This window comes from Condylostylus longicornis, unplaced genomic scaffold, assembly GCF_029603195.1.
Source record: "Condylostylus longicornis isolate FDR11 unplaced genomic scaffold, ASM2960319v2 ptg000139l, whole genome shotgun sequence".
Classification (NCBI taxonomy): Eukaryota; Metazoa; Arthropoda; class Insecta; order Diptera; family Dolichopodidae; genus Condylostylus; species Condylostylus longicornis.
Window position 1 is genome coordinate 425,611 of NW_026578107.1, and position 21,764 is coordinate 447,374.

A 21,764-nucleotide genomic window follows, 5' to 3' on the forward strand; every position below is an offset into this window, starting at 1 on the left:
CTGTTACATTTTTCTTTCCAATTTTTAGGGCGTTATAAAGCTTTCTTTCATCTAACATGCCTAAAAATTGGTAATTTCGCTTTGTGCTATCCGAATTCCTCTCCAGTTAGTTTCGGTAACAACCAGAACTCAAATATCAAATTTCAAGAAATTCCATGAATTCGTTTCGTAGATATGGTGAAAAATGTAAAATCGTCCCGCGAATCAGTTTTCGAACCCTGATCTTTCCAAAAAATTTATATGTTCATTGTTTTAATACGAAGAATTTAAATATTAAATTTCAATGAAATCGGTCGATTATTTCTCTTTATACACGCAAAAATGTATATTTGACCCGTAGTAAACGTTCAGTTGCTTATACCTGATTTCTTCCAAAAGTTAGGAGCTTTCGCGGACTGAGCTTATATATGAAATTTCAAGTAAATCGGTTGAATATTTTCTTCAAAATGTTCAAAAATATAAAACAGGCCCTCGAAAAAGTGCAGCTCCCGAGGCCTGATATATCCCAAAAATTGATCAATCCGTGCCATGGTGGAAATAAACTTACATATAAAATTTCATCAAAATCGGTTCCGTCGAACTTGAAATACACGCACCGACAGACCGACAGGTTGCTAAAAATAGTTTATTTACACTTCCCTACTATGTAGAAGTGCATTCCCACCGAAAACTCGATATGCAAAATTTGTTGCCATTACATAACCTACCTATTGTTTACACAATACCGTCGTTAAAAGGTTGCTCACCACTGCTCTATATGCAAAATTTGTTGCCATCACATAACCTACCTCATGGATGGCAATTAAAGGGCACGCGTGCCAAACTTGGCACGGAAAAAAAATTTGATGGCACGTTATAGTTGTGCCTCGACAAATTTTTATATAGATTTTTTTTCTAATAAAAAATCTAAAAACTCGTTGAAAAATTTCCTAAAAATGATAATTTCCTAATAGCGAAATGACAAATATTCAAAACCAAACATATTCAAATGTTATATTCTTTTTATTTTTGTTTTTTTTTCACTTCACTAACCCAGCATTTACACGTACAAGTTACTTATAACAGAAGCGAGTTTTGAAATTTCTTATTTGATTGCTAAACACTCGAACCCATTTTCTGACGGAACGTTTATAAAAACACTTATGTTAAAAGCTGCTTCCAGTTTGTTCCAAGATTTCAATAATAAGGAAAAAATTCTCCAAAGAATACAAGAATTACAGATGAGTAGAAATACTATTAAACAAAGAATTTTAAAAATGAGCATTAATATTTCCGAACAACTTCAAACCGATATTAATAGTTGCGATTTCTTCTCAATTTGTTTGGATGAAACAACTGACATAAACTCGTCTGCCCGATTAGCAATTTTTGCACGTTATTCAAAAGGGAATGAAATACGCGAGGAGCTGTTGAAATTAGCAAATATAGCGGAAAGAACAAGAGGTGCAGATATTTGTGAAGTTGTTGTTAATTAAAAAGCCTTAATCTCAATTTAAAAAAAAATTGTTTCTATTACAACGGATGGAGCACCTAATATGACTGGTCCGGCAACAGGGTTTGTTAATTTATTTCAAGAACATGTTGGACATCCGATTATAAGATTTCATTGCATCATTCACCAGCAAATGCTTTGTGCAAAAGTAGGTACTAGCGATTTAAAAGAAGTTTCAGAAAAAGTTAATAAAATTATAAACTTTATTGTTGCACGTGATATGCACAAAAGACAATTTAAAAAACTTTTAAATGATGTCGATTGTGGATATGACACTCTTTTAATGTGCAATAACGTGCGTTGGCTGAGCCGGGCCATATCGTTAGAAAGATTTGTGAGCTGCTTGGATGAAATACGTCTGTTTTTGCGTGAAAACAATAGGGTCGATTTTAAAGAACTTGATGACATAGAATGGCTAACAAAATTAATATTTTTCACTGATTTAACATTACATTTAAAACTCTCTAAATAAAAAATTGCAAGGGCGTGGGAAGACGATTGAAGTTATGTTTGGACTTATAAAGGGGTTTGAAGTTAAACTAGATATTTTGATTAGAGATATCGAATCTGGAAAATTTGAATATTTCCGAAAACTAAAAGTTTTTTTTGATGAAATACACATTTTTGAAAAAACTAATTGGAATTTCACCTATGAATTTACAAATATTCTTGTTTCTATTAAGCAACAGTTTGCACAAAGATTTCTCGATTTTAAAAGGATCGAAAATATTTTAAAAATTATTAATTACCCAGATTTATTTGATATGCAAGATTGTGACAATAACCTCCTTAATTGGATGCGATTAGATAATTTAGAAATGCAAATTATTGATCTGCAATCCAATCCAGTTTGGGTAAATAAATTTGTGAATATGCGGAAGCTTGTTGAAGATTTAGAAAGCCATCGATCCCAAAATGTGGAATCAGAATGTTTCATGGAAAGTAAAATTTTAGAAGCTTGGAATAGTATGCCAGATACCTTTTATTCTGTCAAAAAATTAGCAATCTCGTTGTTAACGATTTTCTCTTCCACTTACTCTTGCGAAAGTCTTTTTTCCGTTTTGAATCATGTACATTCAAAGACTAGAAACAGATTAACAGAGGAAGATTCGGCAGCATGTATTACTCTGCAGTCAACAATGTACCAGGCCGACATAAAAACTCTTGCAAGTAATATGAAACAAAAAGTTTCTGATAAAAAATTAAATTAATATTTTTTCTATCTGTATTTATTAATTTTTATACCTTGAACTATAATATGTATAAATAAATATTATTACAACTTGTCATAATATTGTATTTACCTAACCATACCTGTACTTGGTACTGTGCTGGCACGGGAAAAAGTGTGACAATAAATTTCCCCAAATTTTGGCACTTTGATCAAACCCTATTTGCCATCCCTGACCTACCTTATTGTATACACAATGCGCTCAGTAATTAGGAATTTCATTGATGAAAATAAACGCAAAACAATTGAAAAGCTTAATAAAAATAGGATTGATATTGACTACAAAAGCAAGGATAGGGTTCTCATAAAAAAGCCTGAAGTCTTAAGATATAAACAGATAAATGAATTTCCGTACATTAATTAAAATTGCAAACTGAAAACACTCGACATAACATAAAAACACTAGTACCACATCCACAAAAACGAGGGCCTATAAACTTAAGGGACAGAATTTTGAAATTATAATTTGGAAACTTAGACCATGGCGACAAAATTGAAATTCTTCATTAATACTTTAAATAAAAAGATTAAAATAGATGACCAATTTCAGACAAATTAAAATATTTTACAGAAAGGAATTAATAAAATCAAAAAAATTTAAAGATTACGTTTAGGAACAAACATAACCTCTAGTAAGAACAATAAAAGTTTACAGTTCCTTAATAGTTAAACAAAAATTAACTTACTTAAATCAGAAATAGAAAAGTCCAACAAAACAATTTTTTTGCTAAACATGTTACCATGTCTCATTCAATTTTATCTAATGAAGAAATCGAGTTTCTGACGTTTTTAAATATAAGGAAATCAAAAATATAAGGAAGTCAAAAACTCCCTTAGTCTAGACAATGATATTTTTCTTGCTATCTTAATTCCTAATATTACTAAAGAAAGCGCACTCTGATATAACATCATTCCGTAAATAAATACTGAATCTATTAATATTTTGAAATTTAAAAATGAAATCTACTTTAATTTAAAATTGTAAACAAAAACTTAAAATAATAAATGGTTGCATAAAAAATTTAATGAACAATAAAGAGAATTTGTAAATTTTGAAATTTCCTCCAGTATTGTCTTAGTGAAAAATGCAAACAATGTAATAATAGAAGTTACTTGCAATAGCATACAATGCAATAAAATCTTAATTACATATATATTGTAACGTTATTGCAAAAATTTAATTTAATGTTCAAAAATTTGGAAAGATAAATTACCAGCCACATAATAATACAAACCTATATAGAACCTTATAATATATGTAAGTTATATGCCAAATTTAAAAGATATTAATTTAAAACAAATCGAAAATTATAATGAAATAGAATTTTCCAAATAAAAAAATTAAAAATCTTTATAATTTAGTATGTACTAGGCGACGATTTGCGCTAACATTTATACACAAGAACCACCAATACAAACCAATAAAAATTTTATTATCGCCTCTTTCCAAGCACAAATTATTTTCCTTTTTTTTTACATAAAATAATTATAAAAAAAAAAAAATTTTTTTTCTTTTCAATTCATATGTTAACAATTTATTCATTCCATTACCAAAATTTACTTTTCTTTGACTTTATAATATTAAGTATTATAAACTTTATATTATCAACTAAGTATATAATTTCAACATAAAATTTAAATGTATAAGCTCGATGCGACGGTTTTTCTAATACTGTGGTGTTGATCTGGAATTTTCCATCCTATTTATCCAGAAACGATTTATTCAAACGGTTGTGCAATGGTGATACACCTAGCCAGTCCCACTTTTTTGGTTGATAACATTTTCTTGAACATAGAACAGATGACGCATTTTACTATACTAATGTCTTTATATCTAACAAGTCCCAATGCTCAGAGAGAAACTTGAAAGCACAACCTTATTTGATATGGGTTTTTTTAAATCGAAGTGGCTATTTTTTGAGAAGAAATATTAAAATAAATTCACACTTATTATAAAGCAGGTAAAATTTAGAAAATATATTTGAAAAAACAAAAAAATATATTAATATTTTCATTGATAATTATTTTAAAATTTAAAAAAAAGCGGAAAAACAACAAGCACATCTTTCGCCTTCAACGTTTTATATGTTACGGAAAGCATTTCATTATTTTTAAGTGAACAGCTTTTTTCTCATAGGGTAAGTTAACTCAAGATATGAGGAGTAACTGTGGTGTCAAGTTGAAAATATAATTAATGAAAGATAATTATTGAATATTGATATAAATACATAGTAAAGAAAAAGTTTGAAGAGGGGATTAGAAAATAATATCTAAAATACAATCAAATATTATTTGTTAAATACAAATTTTATATAAACTTCAAAATTTTACCTCTATTTTTATTTGAAAAAATATTAAAAACTTACTATCATTTATATCAATTACCTAAGAAAAAAAATATTAAATGTTTGGAAAAAGCAATCATATATTTTTATGACCGGATTTGAATATTTTTTTATTTTTGAAATAAATGGTATTGTACCAAATGACTCAAAAATTCCGACTGTAAAATAACAGGTATTTTAAAATTTTTGTTCTTTATGTAATATTCTTTCCGTTTAGAATTAAGATAGGTCATACATACACATGCAGGGACATTTTATAAATAGATTGCTCTTGTTTACCTGCTAATAAAATATGAAAAAAGAGCACAGCAAAATTTTTGAAGCACTCAATATAACATGTTTGAAATAGTTTTAAAATAATTATTTAAAAAAAATTTATTGGAAGTAGGTACATACATATTTATTTTTAATAACTTAAAAATTAACTGAAATTATTTGAAACAATTTTATAAGTAACGTATAAATAACCGAAATGAGATAATTCAAATTGTTGAAATGTGTCAACCTATATTACTTTTACTAACATTTTTGTTAGCCAACACTACTCAACTTACCCTTTTGGGAAATACAAAATGTGCATAAAAAATCATACATCCTTCCTCATTAACATTTGAAACCATACTGAAATATGAATTTGTAATTTTTTTTTATTTTTTCTTTCCTCCTACCTTTCTTTCTTTTTCGTGCAATAGAATTTAAATGGGAAGCTTTTTAAAAAATGTGTATAATATCCTGAGATTTTTTAAAATATTAAACTCTTTTTTACTTGAAAAAAAAGAAAAAAATAATAAAAAATATGACACGATCAGTGGCATTTAAACAGCGTTCCCACTTGGATACAATTGTATCCATTTGGATTCATTTTAGCTTTAAAATTTAGCTTGGATACAAAGATACTCATATCTGCTAAAATGTCGAAATTGGCTACATTTTAAAATTTTGCTGAAATATGGATACATTTCTTTCTCGAACACTAAATAAATGTTAGAAAACTTTTAAATTGCTGTAACTTTTAAGTGCATTATCTTCCAAAAAATGTTATTTGCTAACTAAATAAAATTTGCCCGTTTTCGTGCTGAATCGTTTTACCGCATAGTTCAACAGCTACAGAACATATATTTTCTGACCTTAAATTTTAAAATATAATAGAAATTGCGTGTGATTTCTAAAAGAATTTACTATAAATAGCGAAACTCACATTGTTGAATAAAGCAAATTAATATTATTTATGAGTTTATTGGTATAAAATAATACGATTTAGTATAATAATTCTACTTTAGGAGGCTGGATACATTTTGGATACATTTTTTTCTCGAAATTGGATACATTTTGTTTTTATTGAGTGGGAACACTGCATTTAAAGAAAAAACCAGCAACGAAGCCAAAAATTCGTAATATTTCGTAAAAAAAATTGACTATTGGGACTTGTTAGATATAAAGACATTAACTATACTTATAAATACAATGTAATTTTATATACACTGCGCGTGATTTGTGTTGTAATTACTTTATATTATTATATACAATTTTTCCCCTTTTCATATATTTTTCATTTCTTTCGCTCGACAAATAGCTGAGATGATTTATTTTGATCGATTTTGCCTTGCGGCAGCACCGAGTCAACTAAACGAAAGCTATTGAACGAATCTTTTTTGTCTGCAAAATCTCAATCTGTGATTTATAAAAAATAAACAAAGTGTTATGTGGTGTAGTGTTCTAATTTTTTTTCTTGCGAAATTAGAAAATTATGGAACAAAAGTTCCATAAAAATTATAAAAATAATAAAAAAAATAAAATTAGAGATCAACCACGAAAGGAGGACTGACTGCGTTGGACCAAAATACTCAGGACTGAAGTGATTGCAAACCTGAAATATATTAAACAGGTAAGTTGGAGTTTCCTTAATATTTGATCAAATATATGTATATGCTTCAATTTTAGGTTCAGATGAAAAATTGCGCAGTTGGATGCCTATTGAATTCATCAAATAACTACAATCATGTTATTGTTATTAATTTTTTATTCTTTGTTGTTTTTTTATTTTCAGGAAATGATCTGTGCCTGTGACGTTACGACGGAACATTCTCCCGGCCCGGGCATCTGTGGCTGAAGATGACAAAACGATGTGTTGATGTTTTTCTAAAGTTATTATGTTGTAATGGTAATAGCTGTTTTCCATATTCTAAAGTAGCATCCTTTTAGGTTTTTAGGTTCTAACATCTGTAAGTAGAGAACAAAAAAAAGGATGGAAGGTTATAGCGCCTGAGCTCGCTTTTCGGAAATCCAGGATATGGAATTGGGGAAGGAGAAAAAAAATCAATTAATAATCGGAAATTTTTGATCATATCAAAAAAAATTATTAATTTAAATTAAATAGAATATATAGATATATTTGAGTGTAGATTCGCAAATTTTGTATTAGTTACATCTTCTAGTAGTAAGTGTAGATTCGCAAATTTTGTATTAGGTGTTCTCCTAGTATTAAGTGTAGGTTCGCAAATTTTGTATTAGGTGTTCTTCTAATATTAAGTGTAGTGCACGACGTAGGTAGTGTATGCATAGTACGTTACAATGTAAACACATAGTTCCCATATAGTGCAGATATGTAATTTCGATATAGTGTAGGTACATGATTTTGATATAGTGTAGGTGCATAATTTTGATATAGTGTAGGTGCATAATTTTGCTATATTGTAGTAGGTATATAATTCCGATGTAGCGTAGGTACATAATTTCAATATAGTGTAGGTGTACAGTTTACGTTCGCGATTTTTTTCGATTGACCTATGCGATGTTTCAGTTTCGTTCGCCCATGAATGTATTGGTAGTAGGCAAATCTTCACTATTGAACGTTTTAGTATTCCATTCTTCGTCTTGATTGTAACCACTCGAATTAGTCCATCTGGACCGGGATGAGTTTCGATGATGCGACCCATCAGCCATCTGCTTGGTTTCTTTTTTTAGGAGGACTAAGTCTCCAAATTTCACGTTTTCATGCCTTTTAGTCCATTTTGGACGTTGTTGAAATCTGCCCAAATATTCGCGACTCTAACGGGTTCAAAAGGTTTGATACAGAATATCTTCTGAAGAAAATAAATAACTTTGACATATAGTGCACGAAATATATTAGCAAAAATAAAATAAAGAAAAAAGAAAAGTATTTTATTCCGAATAAAAGGAAGTTTTCTGGTATGAAAATCTGGCATGATGGTTTTATTGGTATGAAAATACCAATAAAAAAAAAAAATTATATTTCGGAAAAATTATCAACCATTGAAGAATTTTTTGAGTTTGATACAGCCTTTGAAGCAGTTGCCATCTGTTCAATCGATTTTCAACAAGATCTAAGATTGAAGGTTCAGGTGGCGTAACAATTACATTGCCAATCAAAAATGCCCAGGTGTTAGAGCCATATAATCTTCTGGATTTGTGCTGATTTTGCCTAAAGTTTAGACAGGCTTCAATTTGAGCTAGAACATTTGTCAATTCTTCATAAGTTAATTTAATATTGCCGAGTACTCTCCTTAAGTGTTTCTTGGTAAATCGTATCTTGGATCCAGCCTCCCACAGACCGCTGAAATGAGGTTAGCCCGGTGGTATAAAATGGAATGCTACACGTTCGTCTTCGTGCGACTGCGCCAACTCGCCCTTTAATTGCTGTAGCATTTGTTTATGTTGTTTGGCAATTTCCTTATTGGCTCCAACAAAATTAGTGTCGTTGTCACAGTAGATTCCTTGACATTTGCCACGGCTGCTGCTAAATCGTCTGTAAACCGCGAGGAAGCCTTCACTACTAAGATCCGTCACCAGTTCTATATGTATGGCCCTTACTGATAGGCATATAAAAATTACAATATATGCCTTAGGATTTTTACCTTTGTTGGTTTTGATTTCAAAAGGCCCGCAATAGTCAACTCCAGTATGTCTGAATGGTCGTGCAGCCCTGACTCGAAAAGCTGGCAAATCACCCATTAATTGGGTTTGAACTCACGCATTTGTCGAATTTGGTTTCATGCGTCAATAATCCAATAGTTGCTATTTAAAACGTTCAACATAAGTTGGACGCCACCATGTAAGGTTTCGCGATGAACTATTCCAACAATAGTCGCAGAAAAGGACTTTTATCGGGAAGAATAATAGGAAATCTTTCATTGTAATTCAATTCCGAGCAACGTAATCGATCTGTCATGCGCAATATTCCATTTTTCTCTAAAAAAGAACTTAGTTTTGACAGACTACTATTTCCATTTATCACTTTTCGGTTTTCAAGCTGTAGTATTTCATGCGCAAAATGATGCTTTTGAACAATGTGTATCCATGAAAATACACTTGCATTGAATTCTGTTGCTGTTATAAAAATGCTACCCTGCTTAACTTTCTTAACAACACTCATAAATCTTCTCACAAAGCTAGTTACTCGTATTAATTTTTTAAATGTTGACAACCTATTTTGTAACCCTAGAATGTTGTTATCGAGATGATCGTTGGTGCTCTCACAAGTGGTTCTATAAGGCCAAAATTGTTCAGGCATGCTCAACCATTCAGATCCGCGCCACCATAAATCCAGATTCGGCTGTTCTGAAGGTAGAACACTCCGCGAAGCACAATCTGCTGAGTTCTGCTTTGACGATACATGTCGTCATATATTTTTTCCCAATAAATGGTGGATCTCAGCAGTTCGATTTACCACAAAAGTAGTCCATTTACTTGGATGCTCTTCAAGCCAGGCCAAAACAATCTGGGAATCTGTCCAGGCCCGTACCTCTGACCAGCTCGTAATTTTCAAAACGCGGATCATCCGTTTTATTAATTTTGCTAACAATGCTGCTCCACTTTTGACTTTGCCGTCACCAGACTAATTTTTCTGTTACCACTTTTGTTTGTGACTACCAAATAGACCATTGTCGCATACGCTGTAATTAAAGCATCACAAAAGCCACGTAGTTCTTTTTGCCGTCGAGGTGTAACTGAACCATCTAGTAATCTGGATCTTTTCCAATCCCATAAGAAGACCTGTAGTTCTGCCATTCATCCTGTAGGACCTTTTCCAAATCACCGTCCCAGCCCGAACGAGACAGCTATAATTTCTGTATCATTATCTTAGCTAAAATGATACAGGGTGCCAGCCAACCAAGGGGATCGAACCACTTAGACACTTCTGATAGAACTGATCGCTTGGTCCATTTCGAGACTCTATCCTCCAATTTGGTATTTTTATGCGAAAAGTAGTCATTAGCTGGGTCCCATTGCACTGTCATCAAATGGTACCGCATTTGATGACCACTTACGTAACAAAAATCCACCCGAAACCATCATGTTGATGAGCTGTTTCTGAAGTTGTAATGCTTCTTCAAGTGAATCTGCGCCAGATAGCAATTCGTCAACATAAAAGAACTCTAATGTTGCCTGCAATGCCAGAGGATATCTGATCCTTTTATCTGTAGTTAGCTGCTTTAACACTCGCGTAGCTAAAAAGGGTGCAGATTTAGTGCCAAAAGCCACGGTAGTTAATTTATAATCACAAATAGGTTGTCTAGGAGATTCTCGCCAAACTATTCGCTGATAATCGGTGTATTTAGGTGCAAGTTTGATTTGCCTATACATTTTTTGGCTGTAAAGGCAACTTTATATTTTCGAAATTGGAGCAAAAGAGTGGCCAGAGTCGTCTTGGATGACTGGGACCTTCATCATCTTGTCATTCAAGGATGAGCCGTTGGATGTAGGTCGCGACGCATCGAAAACAACTCTTAATTTCGTGGTGGAATTACTCTCTTTGATGACACCGTGATGTGGCAAATAATTGGAAATGACTTTTTGATTTTCATTTCTCAACTTGATTGATTCCTCATTTTGCATGCGGTTCATGTTGCTATACTCATTATTACATTTGATATAGTCATCTTGGAATTGTTAATTTTTGCAGAACTGATTTTCCATACCGAAGAGTCTGGCAACTACAATGTGTCTCGAACTTCCAATCTCAATTATGTCTTCTTCTATAAGTGGTAGCTCCACCTGGTATCGTCCGTCTGCAGCCTTTGAATATGTACTGCAAAAATGTTTCTCGTATGCTAGCTCCTCTTCAGTCATCATTTTATTTTCCAATATTTCCTGAAGATCCCATGTACAAGCGGTCATCATGTGTCCAGGCTTCAAACAATTCATGCAAAGCCTCCTAGTTTTTACTGCCTCCAATCACTTAATTTGACCCAATCTTGAAAAGGCTTTACACTTTCTTATCGTATGCGCGGCTCGACAAAACGGACATGTAGCACCATTACTCGTTAACCCAGATGTGGCAACATGAAATGAAGTGCTGTTTTTATTCCTGGATGAGTCATTCTGTACTTGACTCCCTGAACCTGCAAATAATTTTCTAGCTACTATGACCTAAAAAGTGCGGAACCTTGTTTCCAAAAAATTTTCCAGTTGTCGCCAAGTTAGTAGCTGTTTTTCGAAACTGATGCTTTGTTACCAAAGCTGATGCGTTTCCATTGGTAACTTCGGGACTATGAGGTACACTGTATTTTAATCCCAGCCTTCCTCATCAATTTGTAGATTTGTGAAGGCCTGTAAGCATTAGTTGTGTCTAATGGCATCCTCATTGGACTCCCCAGTAAGATGCAACTTTAGACATTGTAATTTATGTACTGCCGGAAGAGTTTCATTATTGTGTACCAGGGACCTAAATGTTATCCATGTTATTCTCTATGTATTTAATCTATTTATTTATAAATAAGGTTCCAGGTACTCAGATCACATCCGTAACAACTAGATCCGAAACAAAATCAAGGGTAAAAGCTCGAAAAATCCAGCACAGGCAAATTAAAAATGCTAATTAAACACTCAAAATAATATCTTTTTTTTCAAATGTAAATATATTTTTCTTGTTTATCTTTATTAAAACGTTTTATAATTAATAAATTTAAATTAGTATGAAAAGTTTTTTTTTTTATTTTTTTAAATATTAATTGAATTCAATTTTATCCATAAAGTTTTATTTGCAAAGCCCCGTGCAAGTGTTTATTGAAAAATCTTTAATATTTTTTCTTTTTCTTTCACTAAAAAACTTATTGATAATAGTTTATTATGCCCAAAAAAATTTTTTTTCCTTTCATTAAAAAATATTATTAAGCACTGAAGAAGAGGACAAAAACGTATTAAAAAGAAAATGTAGTCACAAAAAACTTTCATTCCAAATGTCTACCATTAAATTTCTTCTTTCCAAACTTGTTTAAACCGCAAAAAAAAATTATTGTAGACAGATCCAGTCAAATCAAATCCGCCACCAAAATTTGTTTAAAAAAAAATTTAAACCAAAATATTTCTAGAAAGAAAGAAATTCTTATATTCGAAAATTTCGAGTTCAACTTTGCCTGTAATTTAAAAGAAATAATAGAAAAAATGGAACGAATTCACCATAATCTCTTTTTTCCTCTTTTCTGGGTCCAATCTTTGTTTGCAATTCGCGCGAGTCGCGAAACCGATGCCGAAACCGCTTTTCACCCTTACACTACAAAATAAAAAAAATTGTTCAAAGTTTAGTCTTTTTCTTTTTATGTTCTACACCAAATTTATTATAGTTTTTTTTTTTGCTTATTTTTTCGCAACCCTTTGGTGTGCCACCACTAGTTTATTATATATTTCATAGAATTTTCTAATTTCGCACCAATAGTTTTGTAATTTGTTTTATGTCTTTTAGCTTGTTTCACTAAATCTTTTTCTTTTATATAAACTTAGTTTCTTTTACACTACACTGCTTTATGTTCTTTTTTTTTTTTTCTTAGTTTTTTTTTGTTTTCTTTCTTCTCTTTTTTTTTTAAAGCCGCGAATTTTCAATATATATCCGGCTCGAAGGACCAAAAATATTAGGCGGCAATTTGCGCTTATATTTATACACAAGAACCACCAATACAAACCAATAAAAATTTTATTATTGCCTTTTTCCAAGCACCAGTTATTATTTTCCTTTTTTTTATACATATAAAATAATTATAAAAAAAAAACAATTTCCCTTCTTTTTCTTTCCAATTCATGTGTTAACAATTTATTGATCCCATTAACAGAATATATTTACTTTTCTTTGACTTTGACTTTATATAAACTAAGTATATAATTTCAACATAAAATTTTAAATGTATAAGCTCGATGCGACGGTTTTTCTAATACTGTCGTGTTGATCTGGAATCTTCCATCCTATTTGTAGATCCAGAAACGATTTATTCAAACGGTTGTGCAACGGTGATACACCTAGCCAGTCCCACTTTTTTGTTGATAACGTTTTCTTGTATATAAAACAGACGACGCATTTTACTATACTTATCAATGCGCGTGATTTGTTGTTGTACTTTATATTATTATATACAATTTTTCCCCTTCTCATATATTTTTCATTTAATTCGCTCGTTCTTTTCATATTCCACCACATTTGACAAATAGCTGAGATGATTTGTTTTGATCGATTTCTCCATGCAGCAACACCGATTCAACTAAACGAAAGCTGTTGAACGAATCTTTTTTGTCTGGAAAATCTCAATCTTTGATTTATAAAAAATAAACAAAGTGTTATGTGGTGTAGTGTTCTAGTTTTTTTTTCTTGCGAAATTAGAAAATTATGGAACAAAAGTTCCATTAAAATTATAAAAAAAAAATAAAATTAGAGATCAACCACGAAAAAATGAATGACTGCGTTGGACTAGAATACTCAGGACTGGAGTGATTGCAAACCTGCCATATATTCAACAGGCAAGTTGGAGTTTCCTTTATATTTGATCAAATATATGTACATATGTAATGCGCTTTAATGAGCTTCAATTTTAGGTTCAGATGAAAACTTGCGCAGTTGGATGCATATTGAATTCGTCAGATAAGTACCATCATGTTATTGTTGTGAATGTTGTATTCTTTGTTGTTTTTTTTTCTTTTTAGGAAAAAATATGTGCCTGTGACGTTACGACGGAACAAACTGCCAAATATTTTTATGATATCATCCCTAACCACTTTTATTATAAAATTAATATTATATGCAAAATTTAAAGAATATACGAAACAGCCAAACGATATACATAAATCAAAATAATAAAATAAAAAATATAACTCTTATATGAGTATGATCCAAATAATAAAACAAATGATATAACTCCTGAAGCTCAGGAGACGTTCCATATTCTATATAGGCTATATTTTCCCTTACACCAGAAGAACAAAAAAATTAAAAATTTGATTAATAAATTAAACGTTGCGATGAAGCTCTTAAGCTCATATTTTGTTACGAGTACAGCGACCAACTTGTACGAGCTCATATTTTGTTACGAGTGCAGCGGCAGTTCCCTACTGTCCTAGAATACATAAATGTTACGCTTTTTATATCCGCTTTCTAAGTTGACTCTCACACTGACCCCTGTTCTATGTATTTCAGTTTGCCACACCGTGCAATACGGACTCAGGCTCGCATACATAGGCGTGTCCAGAAGATCTTTAGCCAAGCTTCCTTCATTAGTGGAGTTGCAGTAGTGGCAAGTCAATCATAACCTTCAACGCAGTGGTAGCAAACATTATTTCAAGGTAGGCCAACCTCCGATGTTTCTGCAACTCGGCCTGCGCACTCGTCTGTCCGACCCTGCGGCACCAAGCGAACGATGCGTGATGAACTCAGTACACAAAGAGCTGTTTGGAACTTCTTCCCTAATTGCATTTACGAAAAACGGCCTGTTATCCTCATTCACAACCTTCAATTTATTAATATGCATAAATTGAAGTAAGCACTTTCCTTCTTTATTAATATCAGTACTCCCCAGATGACCGATGGCCATTGGCGTCACTTTCTGTTATAAACTGGAAATTCGTTCTTCCACAGAAGATCACTAGATCGTTCATGTGTTTGTCTGGATGTGCAACATGACCCACGAAATAACTCAAAAGTATTATTTAAAAATATTGATGCGAACAGCTATTAACCAAGTTGTAATGTTATTAACTTATAGTAAGGGAAATTGAAGTCCATATTTTTTTATACCCTACACCTACGTATAGGGTATATGATCTTATGAATGGAGTTTGTTTCCTTGAGGGAGTCATCTGCGGTGTGGACATGTATATATATTCTTGCTCAGCGTAAAATTCTGCGTTGACTTAGATAAGTCCGTCCATCCTACGATCGCAACTCAAAAACGAATAATACGATCGACACCAAACTTTCACAATCTTCTTCTTTTGTGCCAGGGACGAACCCTATTGCAATTAGACCGGATCGAACACCAGGTTCGGGCAGCTATCATACAAGTCCAAAAAGGTTAATTTTGAATATTTGGAAAAATAATAAAGTCAGATTCACGAAACTTGGCATTCATGTGTCCAAATGTAGGTTATATCCGTGAAGTTTCTATAGAATGGTTTCCCAGTTTCGATTAATTGCTATTTAACAATGAAAGGTGCAGGACATAATTCAATCGGTTTATGCCTTTTGCAACGTTTTTTCTTGTTTTTATTTAAAGTACGGTTTTTGAACAGCATTTTAATGTACCTACATACATACATATAAGGAGATGAATATGTCGGTAAACATAATATGATCAGAAAAAAACGTCAATTATTTTTATGAGTTTCTTTAATATTTTAAGGTGTTTTTTGATCATCATAACTAGATCCTAAACTTTAAAAAAAGTATAAACTTATATGAAGTTTCGTGTGAAAAATATTATTGTAAGTTTAAGTTTTAATTGTAATATTTTACTATTGTTTTGTTTTTTTGTTTATATTTTAATATTGTTTATGAGTATTGGAACGAAATGAACGATTGAACGAGATTTTCTATTCGGTCAGTGAGAAATAAATAATTCGTTCAGAACGAGTCACTAAAATGAACGATATTGCCCATGACTAATTTAAATTAGCAACTGATTCGGTCACTTTCGTGTGTATAAAATTTCGTTTATTTTACTTCTCATTTGCTTTTATTAATATTCCCTATAGGAGTATGTCGTTCGTTTTTATAAGTATTGGATTTAGTATATCGTTTAATTTTACTTGTATTGTATCTATATAATAGCAACTGATTCGGTCACTTTTGTGTGAACAGAATTTCATTTATTTTACTTCTCATTTGGTTTTATCAATACTCAATACAGGAGTATGTTGTTCGTGTTTATAAGTATTAGACTTAGTACATCGTTCAATTTTATTTGTATTGCGTAATATTAATATAGAAACAAATAAAGAAAAATATAAAATGTACATCAATTACTAATGAATATGTAGCAATTTTTTTTAATAATTAAAGAAGAAAATTGGAATTCTTAGTGAACGATTCATTTTTGAAGAAGTGAACTAATCATCTAAGTTCCGCGAAGTGGTTCGTTCTTTAAGGTTAGTTCGTTCGCGAACGACACGTGACTAATAATTTGTTTTATTTGAACATAAGTTTATTTTGATTTGAATAAAATTAAGAATGCTATCTTCCGGAAACTACAATTTCTGTTATTTTTTTTAAACAGGGAGGAGTTAACCCTATATAAACTTTAGATAAGTTTTATGCACATAATAATAAATTATGTAGTGCTTTTGGTGCTAACGTTGATTTAATTTAAATTTTATTTTGTTAATTGTAAAAATAAAATTGTTAAAAATCTCTTTATTTGATTTTACAGAATTTTAATTGCATTAAATCTATAAATTTTAGACTAAAATTCGTTGACATACTTTATTAATCTAAGTGAGGTAAAATAACTTCCCTTATTATCCAAGGGTTAGTATGCCAACATAAATGATTGACGTGCGACTTAGCGATGAGAATTAATTTTCCAGCCTTATCAAGTGTTTTTAAACCAATTTCGTCGTTTATGTAAATATCGCGCTCATAAAGAGGAACTACACTTAACGATTTGTTATAAAATCCAAAATGACTGTAAAGAAACTAGATAAGGTGGAGTAATTTCTCTTGTATTTTATAGTTTACCTTGACTCCCAAGGAGTAATAACACCGTCATTTGGTCCTCCGATTAAAATCATTTTGTTAAGCTTACTAATTCCATTTTTAAAATTTGTTGAATTTAAGGAGAAAATTTCATTATTAATGTATGGTAAAAATTTGCTGAATTTAAAATAAAGCTCTTGATTGAAAGGATCATTCCAGTAACCGCCAATTGACGTGTGTTGACCTATGCGGGAATAGAAAAGTTCAAAAGCTTCTTTCGCGACCAAATTGGGAAAAATAAGACGTAGAAAACTATCTAAAATAGTAACAAAATAAATTTCTCCCTTTTGTAGTTCTGTATTACGTTTACAAACCACCATACTGCCCTGCTTGGGGTGATGACAGTGATATAAAGTTTTTTATATTATGTTGCGGATATGATTGTATGGCAGCTCTTCCTAAAAGCCCACCTTGTGAATATCCTATAAAGTGCACTCCCTCATGGTGCAAAGCGTTTATTTCTTCTAAATATTTTTTTAACTCTCTAACTTGTCTCCAAGACGATTCTAAACTATTCCAATATGGAAATTTTCCACAATTATAAACTTTCGTCCCAGGGTGAAACTATAATTCTATAATTTACATCACATATGCTACAAAAATTTACTTTTCTTACTAATTTTATTGTTTCTTCTAACAATACCATATTTTCAGAACCTGAAAGTATTCCATGAAATAGGATAACTGGCTTATAACAACTCGTTAAACCAATTAGCAATAGTAAAATGGAAAATGTTGTGTAGGAAGCCATTTTCTTTTAACAATTATTCGAGTCAGCAACAATTTTTAGCAAAAGACTAAAAAACTAAACTTTTCTAAAAAAATTTTTAGCAAGATTAAAAAATTAAATTTTTAAATTTCAATTGTGGCAAGAGGAAGAATCTGAAAAATAATATGCAAAAGAAATATCACATTTCGATATTACTCATTTTCAATCGATTATTAACTTTTACAAATTACTGTGACAGCTAGCTTTGCATTACGAAAGTATAAATAATATATTTCATATAAAATATTTATAATATAAATTTAAAACATATTATATATATATAAAATAATTCATTCAAGATACCGGACTTTAAATTAGTCCGGTTATTTTAGTAAAAGAGTTATCTTTGTCATGTGAGCGTGTTTTTTTCACCAAAAAACATTTAATTTTTTAGGTACATATTGATACCCTAATCTAATAAGCATATAAGTCATTTATTTGCTAAAATATTTGAATTATGTATATAATGAACGAATTAGAAATAATAAAGGAAGGAACATCTTGAAAAAACAATGAAGCCAAATTTTTTTAGTTGTTTCTTTCTTTGCTCATAGCATTGTCAAAGTCGTAACAGGAATGTATTTATTTTATTTTTTTGTCTGGCTTCTACTATAAAATATGTGCAATTTATAACAAGGATAAGTTAAATATTTTTTTTAAAGTTAAAACTAACAAATATTTCAAAATATTTCTCCATTTTAAAAATGAAACAAATTTAATCAATGACAAAAATAAAACAAACTTAAACATTTTTATTATTTGTTTTTCTCTTTGAATAAATTATTTTATAAATGGCAAATATTTAGAAGTATTTTAAAATCACAATATTTTATGACCCTCGAAAATGAACATATTTTGTTTTAATGATTTTAGAACAGTATAATTTTTAACAAATTTTAATTAATATAATGGTTATTACTCACTGAAATAGTTGGTATGTTGTCGTATTTTAACTATATATTTTTTAAATAATTCACGCTAATATTTTATTTACTTACTAAGTTCAACGCTATCGAGAAATATATTTCATTTGACCATTTTTAGCAATACTGTAATTATACAAAAAAAAAAGATAAAAAAAAATCCGGTCCTGGTAAAATTATGTTATCTGAAGTAATTTTACTTTAAAACAAAAAAAAAAAAAGGTTTCTTTGCAAAATCAAAACTCAATGAAATTACAAATTACAAATGAAGCAAAACACTATTGAATGAATATTTCTTGTAATTGTTGAAATGAATAATATTCACATGTATATGGTGTAAAAAAACTATTTGTTTTGGCAAATGGGAATAACAATTTAGAACTATACACCTTTTTCTTTTTCAATAAATTTTTTTCACTTGTTATGATTTTTTTTATAAGTTTTTATGAAATAATATTCTTTTTTTAACAATGTTTTATGATTTTTATTTACAAGCTGCACTAATTTTATAAATAAAATAACAAAATCATCTTTGTTTACTTTTTATATAGCGGCTCGTAATTTTCTAAGAAAAAAAAACAACATATGACATTTAATGCTAATTTCAGTTTGACAATGCTCGGAGCAAAGAAAGAGACTTACCTAAAGTTTTTGGCTTCACCACGTTTTTTTTTAGGATACATTTTTTTAGAGAGTGTAAGAAAAATAAAAAAAAAAGATGTTTCTTCTTTTAGTATTTCTAATTCGTTGTTCATAATATAGGTAAAGGAGATATAAATACAAGTATTTCAACTTTAAAAACATGATTTTCCAAGAATAAAAGGGACAAAAATCATCTTTTAGTAATTATTATAATAATTCTTAAATCAAAGCAACCAAAAATCGTTTGAATTTTACGTTCCTTAGACATTTGTAAGGAGATATTAAGAGGTGCAAGTCGTAAGTAAATAAAATAATAATAAGTAACTTAAAAATATAGTAGTAAAATTTTACTACTGGACTATTCAGGAAAGTGTTAGAATACATTAAAAAAATAAAAACAATATGAGTTAGTAACAATGTAAAAATTTATGAAAAATTTTTATTATAATTTTTCAGTTTTAGCTCTAAAATTGTTGCATACAAAAAAAAATTTGTAGCTGTAATGCGATAAAATTTTCGCATATAAAAGAACAACTAGAGTGCGTTAAATTACTTTTTGTAGAATTTTTATTTTTTTAATTCGTTTTTTCATTTTTCCAAACAAATAATTTTTTAATTTATGACAAATAATTTATTATTTTTATACATATTTCAATTAATAAAGTAACTAATTTAATATGTATTCTTTAATTTACATATTTTTATATTCCATATGCAACAATTAATCATACTGTTTAAAAGATTACCATTTTGTATGAAAATTAAAATGCTAATAAGAGCTAAGTCATTTTGATTGCTATCAAATACAACGTAAACCATTTTATCAGTAAAATAACATAAATAAATATAAATGAACTTTAGGATTTTAAATATTTCATAATTTACTAATTTAAAAAAACTTAATAATCTTTCATATAAAATTATAAAATAAAATAATTTTTTTCATTTCTGAAAAGTTGGCTAAAATGACTTACGTAATGTTAGATAAGGTTTCGATATTTACTTATTTTAACATACACATATATACTTTGACGTTGTCAAAAAATTACTCATTTATTGTTCAATCAAGTTTTTTTAAAAGTAGCTTCTATTATTATTAATAACTTTGAATTACTACTTAAACTTTAATTTAAGATTTATTATTACTTAAACTTTAAATGATTTACTTAATTATTAAAAATAAATGAGCTATATTCTGCAATGCTAAAAGATGTGCTAATATTGTAGATTTATTAGCTAAATAAACTGGCTTCTGGATTATGGATTGGCAGTACATACAAAAATATTTTTCCCCCAAAATTGAAACAGTCTTAAATTCCCACTCTTAAATTCTGCTAGTTTATTTTACCACCGAAGGACATTATCTAAAAAAATTAATATTTTTACAAGGACATTTCTGTCTCATCATTAGCAATATTTTTATTTTTGTAATAAGTAAAGTATTTTGAGAAATAAGAAAAATTTTATAATTAAAACTTATAAGCTAAAATAATCGAAAGGTAGATATTTAAAAAAATGAAATACTTGGAAATCACACATGTAAATACACAACATAAGCATCTATATGAAATTATGATACAGATGAATTATGATACATTATATATTCAAAACCTGATTGTAGGCAAAGTTGCCGCACGAAGAGAAAAAAATTACGATTTACGTTTTGAAAACCTACCTAGTTAAAAAAATGTTACCAAAATAACAATGTGATGCTGTTATATAAACAAAAGTACAAAAACTCTAATCTGGTAACCGCAAAGTTATTTCTTAGATTTTTGTTGAAGAATCCAAATTTCAAGAATTTCATTCAAAAAAGTTTTAAGTTTTAAATTTTCCTTCAAAAATTTAAGGAAGTCAATAAGCTTTTAGGTTAATTTTTTTGACAATTGGGACTCCCATTTATTATAATATTTACTAACGACGACTGAAAACAACATTTTTTTTCTTTAACAGTCTTTAATAGGAAAAATGTTATTTTCAATATTAAAAAGACTTTTGTATGCAAACAATAATTTTTTTTTTGGTTTAAAAATATAACAACTGATCTTAGTATCAGTAGGAATGCTTGTGGTAAGTGTCCACTAAAATCCAGTACAAATCCAAAAGTGTCTAATCAAGAGTAGACGGCTGTCTGGTTTGCGACTGATCCTTGAGGGATGGCAGAAATTGGGCGTGTTGCCTTGCACGAGGTATTTATTGCCAAAGACTAGGAGAAGTAAACTCCGAAATAAAATAAAAGCAATGCAATGAACAAAACAAAAGGATTTTATACCCCGGGTGGTAATACAGTAAATCTGAAAAATCCACACTTCGGAGGCTGGTCTCATGGATTCTGGGGGAAACCAATTATTGCATCAAACCACTACCGACCCTTTTAAAAGAACACCTCAG

The 21,764-nt window shown here is 29.9% G+C and overlaps 2 protein-coding genes and 1 long non-coding RNA gene across 5 annotated transcripts; 2 read left to right on the forward strand and 1 right to left on the reverse strand.

Moving 5' to 3' along the window:
* Positions 1–1,535: 1,535 nt before the first annotated feature.
* LOC129615636 (uncharacterized) lies at positions 1,536–3,393 on the forward strand. The gene is made up of 3 exons (XM_055530949.1): positions 1,536–1,787; positions 2,176–2,633; positions 3,327–3,393. The coding sequence occupies exons 1-3, from the start codon at positions 1,536–1,538 to the stop codon at positions 3,391–3,393; spliced, it is 777 nt and encodes a 258-aa protein (XP_055386924.1).
* A 3,230-nt stretch (positions 3,394–6,623) lies between these two features.
* LOC129615630 (uncharacterized) lies at positions 6,624–12,010 on the forward strand. 3 transcript variants are annotated; one of them, XR_008697473.1, is made up of 3 exons: positions 6,626–6,953; positions 7,116–7,220; positions 7,271–12,010. It is a non-coding gene; the product is annotated as an uncharacterized LOC129615630 (long non-coding RNA). The 3 variants fall into 3 exon arrangements; XR_008697472.1 differs by having other exon boundaries at positions 6,628–6,953; positions 7,116–7,212; XR_008697471.1 differs by having other exon boundaries at positions 6,624–6,953; positions 7,116–12,010.
* Positions 12,011–16,668: 4,658 nt separating this feature from the next.
* On the reverse strand, positions 16,669–17,988 carry LOC129615631 (lysosomal thioesterase PPT2 homolog). The gene is made up of 4 exons (XM_055530944.1): positions 17,656–17,988; positions 17,354–17,603; positions 17,022–17,295; positions 16,669–16,968 (listed from the first exon to the last, which is right to left on the reverse strand). Exons 1-4 carry the CDS (start codon positions 17,788–17,790, stop codon positions 16,770–16,772), a joined length of 858 nt encoding a protein of 285 aa, XP_055386919.1. The 5' UTR covers positions 17,791–17,988; the 3' UTR covers positions 16,669–16,769.
* Between the last annotated feature and the right edge of the window lie 3,776 nt (positions 17,989–21,764).

Excerpts from the sequence above, each read along its gene's own strand:
- LOC129615636 (XM_055530949.1), top strand. The coding sequence starts at position 1,536 with ATGACTGGTCCGGCAACAGGGTTTGTTAATTTATTTCAAGAACATGTT. Across the intron at positions 1,788-2,175 it reads CTCTTTTAATGTGCAATAAC|CAACAGTTTGCACAAAGATT; the intron begins GTGCGTTGGCTG and ends GTTTCTATTAAG. Across the intron at positions 2,634-3,326 it reads ATTACTCTGCAGTCAACAAT|ATTACGTTTAGGAACAAACA; the intron begins GTACCAGGCCGA and ends AAAAATTTAAAG.
- LOC129615631 (XM_055530944.1), bottom strand. The coding sequence starts at position 17,790 with ATGGCTTCCTACACAACATTTTCCATTTTACTATTGCTAATTGGTTTA. Across the intron at positions 17,604-17,655 it reads TAGAAGAAACAATAAAATTA|TTTCACCCTGGGACGAAAGT; the intron begins GTAAGAAAAGTA and ends ATAGAATTATAG. Across the intron at positions 17,296-17,353 it reads CCAAGCAGGGCAGTATGGTG|ATAGTTTTCTACGTCTTATT; the intron begins GTTTGTAAACGT and ends TTACTATTTTAG.